The following is a 9,438-nucleotide window of genomic DNA, read 5'->3' on the forward strand; positions in this document are numbered from 1 at the left end:
CTGGTGGATTTAGCCACTGGGCACCTATTTGCAGACCCTGGCTGCCAACATGACCCTGTTTGCAAGCAGATGCTGAAAGTCTCCCTGCAAGTTCAGTTACCGGCTCTCCTCTTGGCCCACGGTCGCCGGGCGAGCCTGGGGGCCCTCTTTCTCCATTGTTGCCCTGCAAAGAGATGGTGGGAACACAAAATGAGGACATGCTCCCAGCAGGAGCAAAGCCCTCCCTCATTTCCAACCTCTGAGCAGGCTCACACCCAGCCCTCCTCCTCCTCCGCAGGATACCAGCCCCTGCCCATGCCCTGCTGGCGCAGTGCCCGGCACCAGTGCCCTCAAGTACCCGTTCTCCAGGAGGACCATCTGCACCCGGAGCACCCTGTGGAGAAACAACAGGAGTGGTCAGGTGATGGGGATGGTGGTCAAGCATGCACGGGGGGCATCGCAGGCATGGGCAGAGGACTCACCTCATCACCCATCTCTCCTGCCGGTCCAGGCTCACCCCGGTTTCCAGGCGCACCCTATGAGAGCAAGCCACAGGGATGCAAATGAGAAAAGTCAGCAGGTTTCAGAGCAAAGACTTGCGCACTTGCAGAGCCTTGGGCAAGCTCTGCTTCAAAGCCATGGCTGGATCAGGGGACCTCTCCCACTCACAGAGGGCAGAGGGTGCTCCTGCACAGGCATTTCACCCACCTTTTCTCCAGGACTGCCGGGAATCCCCTGTCGGCCAGGTTTTCCGTCATCCCCAGGCTCCCCCTTCACAAGGACACAAGGTACTGTCAAGACCACATCCAGTGCCCGGTGGTGGATTTCAGCTCCTACAGTGCAGAGGCCGTAAGGAGCCCCAGTGCACCCCAAGGCCCTTTCTGGTCTGTGGTGTCTACCTAGGGAGCTCCCTATCCCCAGTGGATCCCTCCTACTCCACCTGCCCAGTGCAAGCCACCTTTTCACAGAACCTCCCAATATCTCAGGGATGCTTATGCCAGGCTTGTGGGCACCCGCTAACCTTGGGCATGCGGGGAGTCATACCATCCAGGTCTTACTGTGGGTGATGGACAGCATCCTCTAGCGTAGGCTTGCCCCCAGGCAGTGCAAGGGGGCTAGCGATGGGTCAATCGCCACCTTTCCCTCTTGCAATAGAGGGGTCCAGCATCCCTTCTTCCACGTGAGGCTGGGCAGAGTGGCTCACCTTTCCTCCCTTGCGTCCATAAGCACCGGGGTCTCCCTTTGGTCCAGGTGGGCCTTGAGCTCCCTGTCGAAAATAAAGGCAGCATCACTGAAAACCAAGCCAGTATCATTATCTGTGGTAAACTGGGCATGGACTGAGCATCCCAGCAGCCTGGCCTGCAGCTCCCCAGTGGGATGGACAACAGGGACATATATTCAGGAGCAATGCAGGGATGACATGCACCATGGAGCCATGCAAGCAATGCTGCGGCCATGTTGCTGAAACACTGCAAAACTGAGTGTGCTTCTGCATGACAGAAAAGGTGGTTATTGGGCTGCTGTGGCTGGACCACAGTGATACTGGTGACACCACAGATGTGTCATCCTGGGAGCACATATATAAGCAGGGAAACTGGAGAAATGCAATGTCAGAATAATGTTTTCCAGAGCCCTCCGAAATCTCCACCATTTTCTGAGTGGCTGGTCAAAGCAGGCTGAAATTTGTTAATCCTGGGTTTGCCTATCTGGAACTGAGTTCGTGTTTGCCGAGTTCTCTGTGCTGAACATTCTCCAGCCAACACTCCCCCAGCATGCAGCTTCCCAGGCAGCCCCGTGCAATGGGGGACAGCTTCCAGGCAAGGACAAGGCAGACTGCCCTGGGGATACCCCCAAGTTGCCATGCCTGGGATGAGCATTGCATATCTAGAGGCATATTTCCAAGCGCAGCAACTCCCTCCCCTTCTTGGGGGGCTCCCTGTTTCCATGCGCCATCATGGCAGACGTGCTGCACTGGTTCCTTCGCATGCAAGAGGCACCCACAGGATACATACATCAAATCCGGGTGAGCCTTTGCATCCAGGTAGACCAGGGTATCCAGCTTCACCCTGTCAGATAGACAAAGCAGGGGTCTCTATGAGCGGTGCCCTTGGGAAGACCCCATCCATCATCCCAGAGCCCTGAAAGGAACATCCCAGCCCTGTCCCTGGCTGACAGGTGGACAGCCCTGTAGGGAGGGAGCCCTACTGCCCCACATAGGACACTGGCTTTATTCCTGGACCCCACAATGCTTTTGGAGGGGCAAACACCAGCGTCCTCAGGCTAAGCAAAGTGTCCCAGAGCAGAGATTTACCTTCATGCCGTCGATGCCATCAATTCCACGCCTGCCCTTCTCACCCTGAAACAGAGAATAGGCACCATGAATAAGTGATTTCCAAAGACCTTTCTCCCCCCAGGCATCAACCAGAAAGAATAAATGGTGCAAAAGCAGCGGCTGACCTTGGCTCCTTTGGCTCCTCTTGAGCCCTGCAAAGGGAAGGAGAGAGAGGTTAGGGCCCCATCCAGAGCAAATCCATGCCCCCATCATGCTGTGGTCTCCATGCCAGCTGAGACCGAGGGTGCAGGCATTCACCATGCCCCTGCACACCACCAATCTCTCCCGTTCTGCCTGGCTGTGCCCACTGCGTGGTACTTGACTGATTCCCAAGGCTGCGTCAGCTGCAAACTGGCTGATCCCATCGGACCCCGCTCCTGTCGTGGGCAGTGCCAGCAGGATGGACAGATATACGGGCATGTACCAGACCACAACACCATGCAGCTGCAGGGGCAGCCCAGGGTAACCAAGCAGGGGGACACGGAGATTTCCCCCAACATCCTTGATGTCCTCACCTTTTCTCCTCGACTTCCTTTGTCACCCTAGGGATGAAAGGAGAGAGGAAAACAGGAGAATGAAAACTCTTGCAACACAAAGCCTGTGACCCATCTAGGAACCATGCCAGTGACCCTGCAGCCCCACGTACCTTCATTCCTTGGTAGCCAACAGGTCCCATGTCCCCTGGTCTGCCCTAGAGGACAGAAACATGGTGTTACGGAGGCAGATACTGTCACCACCATCACCATGGAGCAGTTTCCCCCAGGCTCTCAATGTGGGGCTCAGGCCCCAGCTGCCATACCCTCCCACAGGAGGCTCTGCCATAACTCCATTCCTCATTTGCCTATTCTGGGAGCATGGGATCATTGTGGAGGGCAGAGAGGACCTGCCTTCACCTCCACCATCTCCAGCCCTTCCTGAGGGTGAGGGAAACTGGGCACTTGGGGACACATCATCTGTGATGAAAGGGAAGGGCAGAAAACCCTTGGGAAGGAAAAATGCATGGCATGGGGTTTCCAAATTGAGAATGCACAAGATGAGCAACTGCACACACATGAGTGTGGAAGAAACACACCTCAGAAAAATAAGGGTACCTAGTAAAAAAAAAAAGGAGGGAAATAGTTTCCTCATGCTATTAGCTTATTATTTACCAAAGGTTTCCCTGTAACACTGCTGTGCTTGTTGTGTCAGAGGATGCGGGAGGGAGCCCAGAGTCCACCCCTGGGCTGGCATACATGAGTCAGAGACGTGTCCTCCAGGAGGAATGGCTATTTTGGTTGAGGAACAAGGAAGCCTTGTAACAACAGAGGTGGGGGCCACCCCCCTTCTCACCAGGAGCCACTCCTTGGTAGGGTGGCTGTGAGGGGGACAGCTGGCACCGACCCCACGGACTACCCCATGGAAACTGGGTGATGCAAGGCCAAGGGCTGGTAAGGATGCATCCAAGAGGTCTGGCCAGAAGTGGCCAAAAAATAGCTCATGCGCAGAGTAACTAGGGCTGGTCCTTTACTTACTGGGTCTCCAGCCTCTCCTTTCTGTCCAGGAAGACCTGGTTTGCCTCTTTCTCCCTGCAATATAGGCCAGGAATAAAGTTAGCTCATTATCCCCAGGAACAGAATGAAGACCTGTTGAAAGGAGAGCAGTGAGGATGGTAGCAGCTATGCTCCATGAATGTGGTGAGCAGATGATGCCAGCTGCATGTGACCATGGTGTGGGTTATCTTCAACCTCTCCATGGGGATGGGTGGGGTGCTGAGGACCTGTGCCCCATTGGTCTCTGAGCATCCCCAATAAGCCTGTCCCACCATGAAGGTCCCACAGCATGGCCACAGCCAATCCCTCACCTCATTGCCTGGGTCGCCAGGAGGTCCGAGGGGCCCTCGGGGAGGCTGCGAAAGAGAAGTATAGGTTAGACCAGCCACTGAGGCAGAGCCTGGGGCCATGGGGATGTGAGGGAAGGGCACAGAGGGTCTCAAAAGCCCAACTCACCTGGCACTCAAAGGAGCAGCACTGCCCAGAGAGAAGGAGAAAACAGCATTAGAAGCAGCAGGCAGCACCAGGGCCAGGCTGCACCTGCTCAAGGGGAGATCCCCAGGCTGGCAGGGGCCAGGCAGGGGCTCCCTGCAGGACAGGGCTGTGCCACTGAGACCCGACTTGGCTGTGGGTGACCCACAGAGGACGGGCTCAGGCACAGGATGAGGGAGGAGCAGGGCTCTGGGGGACACTCACTGATTGTTCCGTGTTAACTTTCTGCAAGACAAGAAAGCAAAGAGAGAGGGTTTGAGAGGAATGGGTGAGCCTGGGGAGGGGGCGGACTTGGGGGGGGCGGCACGTGGTGCTTACAATCATGTCAATGATGGTGTTGATCGTATCTTCCACGTCAAGCTCCCGGGTTGGCTTCAGGCTGGTGGCGGTGAAGTTGCGGCGGTAGGCATGGTCCGTGGCAATGATGTTGAGCCGCTGGTCCTACGGTTGGGGGATAAAGAGGGCAGAGTGAGACCTGAAGGCACCTGTGCAGAACCCGTTCCCAGAGACCACCCTGGGGACCCACATCCTCCTTCTGGGCAGGGGCTCTGAGGGGCACTCAGAGCCTCCTGCACCATGCTGGGGGTCCTGTGGCCCCACTCGAGACACCTACAGGGAGCATCCCCAGCATGTGGTCCATACCAGGTGGTTGGGGGAGATGGCAACGGAGAACACTTTGATCCCTAAATGTTTGGCTTCATTGGCAGCATCATCCAGGCCTCCGCAGGGCTCCTTGTACCCTTCCAAGGGGTGTCCATCAGTCACCACGATAAGGTATTTATTCTCCTTGTGATGGGAGCCACTGCAAGGGTTTAAGCACAGGATTTAACATTGCCAGGACTTAACAGATTTAGTTGCAGAGCTTGGGCACCTCTGGACACTCACCCCAGGCAGTGCCCCACCCTATGGTCAGGGCACGCATCATCCCAGCAAAGCCAGAGCACTAGCAACCTGCCATCCCTGTGCCTATTTTGTGCCTAGGTGACCTCCTCTCCTACCATGGGGACAGCTCTGCACAATGCACAGGGACATCCTAACCTAGAAACTCCCAATTTCCTTTCACCACGGCCATACTACCAGCATCACCCTCTCCACCCGCCCCAGCCCTGTTGCCTTACCTGATGAGCAGCTCCTCAATGCCCCGCTTTATGGCGCAGTCAGTGTAGGTGCCCTTCCCAATGTAGTTCACAGCTGAGACACGGTTCTTCAGCTCGTTCCGGCCGCTAGGCATCGAGGTGAGGCTTTTGATGAGCACAACTTCATCACTGTAGTGCAGTGCCCCAGCATTCCACACCAGATTGCGGTCACAGCGGTAGTACCTGTGCAGACACACCAGGACACATGCTTTCAACACAGCCCCACCTTCACTTCACTTGCACTGGCCACCATGCAAAATGCAAATCCTCTGCCAAATACTGTGAGGCTTTGCAAGGGCTTTCTGCTTTCTTGCAGGGCTGGGACATGCTTCACACACAAAGCCCAGCCATGGGAGCAGGGACGTTTGTCCAGCAGGTGGAATGGCAAAGGAGTGCAGGTCATGGCCAGCTGCAAGGGTCAGATAGTTTGGCAGAGAGGCTTTCTGAAGAGGTACCAGGCTGCAGTGGCTGGAGCTGAGCAGGAGATGCTGAGCCAAAGAGTCAGGTGTGTGTGTGCAAGGCAGGTAACCACCAAAACACCCCACACAGGACTGCGGTGAATTTTCTACTGCTGGATGTGTTAAAATCAGAGGGATGCCTCTCTCTGAAGGATGCTCTGACTCGGAGATGGATGACTGTATGTATTGAAACCCTGTCCTGTGCGCTGACAGAGCCTGCACCTGTGACTCCCTGGGACAGAGGCATCACGACTACCTGTGCTTTGGCCAGTGCCCCAGAAAGGACCTTTTCAGGATGCAGGGGCCAATCCCAAAAGGATGGGGTTGCACAGCTTCCTCATTTCCTCAATCGCATCTTCTCTCTGCCCAGCAGGATATTTCCCAAAGCCACTTGAACATTGCCCACTGCTGTCCTCTCCACCCCACTGCTGCCAGTTGCCTCGCCATCACCTGTGCTGACCACGCCGTGCACACTCTGGGTGCCTGGCAGCATAGGGTGCACGGTCATGGCTTGCAGAGCCAAAGCAGGTAGAGAGGGGCCAGGTGGGCACAGGGGTGTTTGAGGTGGGCTTGGGAGGTTCATCTGTCTCTCTGCATGTAGTAGGAGCTCTGGACAAAGCCTTGCTTGGAGCGAGTCATGCTGCACTGATGGAGGCCTGGCAGGTTGCTCCCAAGAACAAATCTTCTGGCCACTCAATGCCTTGTAAGGTAGCTCTCCTGCCTGGGCAATGGGCAGGTGAGTTGCTTACCCCCTTGCACCTGTCTTGAGATGGGGCCCAGCTTGTGCAACACTGGGACGTCCCCTCCAGGCACCAGCACACATCTCCTGCTATCTCAAGGGGCTCAGCAAGGTCCGTGTGCCTTCAGGATTTGTGGTGCTCCCGTGCATCCCTGGATCTTCTGCCAGCAGGTGAGTTGTGGCCTTTGCCTGCAGCTGTTCCCAGGATCACCCCCCTCCGGGTTCTGGGAGCTTTGGTGCTACTGGGTATTCCTGGGTCACCTCACCCTGGGAAAGCCAGGGTGAGGCTTCGCTTGGTGGCTGCGAGGGTGAGTGAGGAAGAGACAGACAAGGAGTTGAGCAGTGGCGTGGATAAGGGGCACCCAAAGCTGGGTTCAATGCTGCAGGTTGTTCTGGGGTATGCCACTTGCAAGGGAGGGATTCCTCTGCCGGGTGCCCATGAATGCTGGGTTTAACATCAGAGGTGCCCTGCTGCCGCCCAAGCACCTCGGTTGTTCTGGTCCTGAGCAGCCGGTGGTACAGGGATCAGCATTGCTTCAGTGAGAATAACTGCTGGGTCAGCCAGAGGTGGGGGGGCTGGGGTGCAGCATCTGCCTCTCGGGAAAGCCCGTGTTTTCATGAGGTGGGCTAAGGCAGCCCTGCTAAAGGCACGCTGCTGCCTTCAGAGCGGATGGAGCAACAACGGGGCGGCCACGGACCGGGAGAGGAAGGAGATGTCCCCACCCTCCTCCCCGGCATCCCTGCTTTCTTCCTCTCCGTCTGCGGATGAGGGCGCAGGGCGGTCTCAGTATCCCACCCGGCACCGGGACCCATCCTTAAAGCTGCCTGGGCAAAACCCTGGGAGATGTACCTGTTTGTCAGCTTATCGATGAACCGGTTGGTGAAATCTTTCACTTGGGCAACCAGGTCCCCAAAGGGCTTCACCCTCAAGGCAACGCTCTCTGAGGTGTCCAGGACAAAGAACAGGTCCACGGGGCAGTCTGGGAAGAAGCGGAGAGGCAGGAGTCAAGAGATGGCCTCGCTGCATCGCCTCCCCCTCCCCGGGCGCCCCGCACTGCCAGCACACACGGCTGCAGCCCAGCTCCCCTCCTGGCAGACTTTTGCATCCTCAGCCTGCACAAAACATGCAAGCGCACATGCATGGGTGAGGTTGCTCATTTCAGTTTTTGCATCAAGGGTAATCTGTACTGAGCACATATTCAGAAAACTTTGGTTTGTGGCATTTAACAGCTTCCTGTGCATTTTTTCCCCATTTACATTAAAAGACTGTCTTTGCAAGACCAATACTATTTTACATAATAATAAGAAATAACATGCAGCTGCAGCAACCACTTAAAAAATAAAACCAATATGTGATAGCAATTAATACAATGAAAAAGTAATGATTTTCTGACATGCCCTAGCACAAATATCATTGCAGAGGAGAGCAAAGGCACCTTAACAGACAGTGCCGAACCAGAATCTTTCAGAAAGCTAAACTGGTATCAGCTGCTATCCACCTCCCTACTCCCCCCTCGTCATCATCCCCCGCATCGCATTGCTACTGGTAACACCTGACAAGACAGAGCCAAGGAGAAAGAGCGAAAAAAACCCCAAACATTAAAAGTGGATATGTCTTGCAGATCCTCTCTAATCCTACATCACTTTCCACAGCAAACACAACTCTTCCCCCAAATGTCCCAAAAAAGCTGTGGCAGTGGAGACAGCAGAGACATTTAAACAGCAGGGAGAGCGAAAAAAACCCCAAACATTAAAAGTGGATATGTCTTGCAGATCCTCTCTAATCCTACATCACTTTCCACAGCAAACACAACTCTTCCCCCAAATGTCCCAAAAAAGCTGTGGCAGTGGAGACAGCAGAGACATTTACCCAGCAGGGCAAGAGCAGCCAGACTTCTCTGCTGATCTTGGGGAGGAAAAAAACCCCGGGAAGCAGCCCGGGCTTACCTTCTGCGTTTGCAACCCGGGTGGTGATTTCTGGGCGCTGAGCCCACGAGCCACCCGCCAGGAAGACGGCTGGGAGCAGCAAAGTGAGTAGAAAGCCTCGCAACCTCATTTTGCTTGATTCAGATCACCATTGAGCTGGATTGAAGATAAAAGCAGGGAAGGAGAACCCAGCAGATGAGAGAGGCCGTGGTCTGGAGGCAGGAGTTGCTGAAGGTATTTTTTTTGCCGCTTTCCTCTTGGTTTCCGTGGAAGGAAGAACAGGCAGGAGGGTAGGGGTGAGGAGGAGACTTCTCCAGCCCGAGGATGACGGAGGGAGGGATCAGGGGCTGTCAGCTGTGAGTCAGAAATGAATGAGGCATTTCTTCTTACCCTTTTTCTGTACCTGTGATAGTACCCTCGCCACCAGTGCCTGGGTTCTCTGCAAGTCTTATGCAGGGAGCCCTGGCATGGTCAGTGCCCAGCATCAGCATCCCCCCCTGGGGGTCAGCCTGCTCTGTGGGGTGGGGTGCTCGGGGCACCTGCCAGATTGCTCGCTCCTGGGCCAAGAAAGCTGGGCCAGGAGGCCAGGCATTCCCGTTGCATCCTCACCTGCATGAGAGCTTGCCTGTGTCGTCTTGCTGACCAGGGGATTCCCCACCACAGGGCAGAGCTGGAGCCGTCCTATGGCCACCCAGGGATGGGGGCACAGTGGAGACACCACATTTTTGGAGAAGCACCTTCCTCCCTGACTTCAGGGCTTTCTATTCAACCCAGCTAGGAACCTGAGGGGCAAGCCAAGAAAAACCCCACAGGGTTCCCCACAGACTGGGAATTACCCCCCTGGGCC

The 9,438-nt window shown here is 55.6% G+C and overlaps 1 protein-coding gene across 1 annotated transcript in view; it reads right to left on the reverse strand.

The window, feature by feature from the left end:
* COL6A1 (collagen, type VI, alpha 1) overlaps positions 1-8,721 on the reverse strand; it is a 24,139-nt gene extending 15,418 nt beyond the window's left edge. Inside the window, exons 1-19 of the mRNA XM_009891393.1 lie at positions 8,613-8,721; positions 7,516-7,645; positions 5,451-5,651; positions 4,975-5,134; positions 4,651-4,773; positions 4,537-4,557; positions 4,297-4,317; positions 4,152-4,196; positions 3,823-3,876; positions 2,958-3,002; positions 2,827-2,853; positions 2,437-2,463; positions 2,291-2,335; positions 1,992-2,045; positions 1,184-1,246; positions 688-750; positions 462-515; positions 338-373; positions 101-163 (exon numbers count right to left, since the gene is read on the reverse strand). Of these exons, the coding sequence (XP_009889695.1) occupies positions 101-163; positions 338-373; positions 462-515; positions 688-750; positions 1,184-1,246; positions 1,992-2,045; positions 2,291-2,335; positions 2,437-2,463; positions 2,827-2,853; positions 2,958-3,002; positions 3,823-3,876; positions 4,152-4,196; positions 4,297-4,317; positions 4,537-4,557; positions 4,651-4,773; positions 4,975-5,134; positions 5,451-5,651; positions 7,516-7,645; positions 8,613-8,721 (1,341 nt within the window). The remainder of the gene's footprint in view (positions 1-100; positions 164-337; positions 374-461; positions 516-687; positions 751-1,183; positions 1,247-1,991; positions 2,046-2,290; positions 2,336-2,436; positions 2,464-2,826; positions 2,854-2,957; positions 3,003-3,822; positions 3,877-4,151; positions 4,197-4,296; positions 4,318-4,536; positions 4,558-4,650; positions 4,774-4,974; positions 5,135-5,450; positions 5,652-7,515; positions 7,646-8,612) is intronic.
* Positions 8,722-9,438: the final 717 nt, after the last annotated feature.

This window comes from Charadrius vociferus, unplaced genomic scaffold (genome assembly GCF_000708025.1).
Source record: "Charadrius vociferus isolate BGI_N301 unplaced genomic scaffold, ASM70802v2 scaffold69, whole genome shotgun sequence".
NCBI classification, from domain to species: domain Eukaryota; kingdom Metazoa; phylum Chordata; class Aves; order Charadriiformes; family Charadriidae; genus Charadrius; species Charadrius vociferus.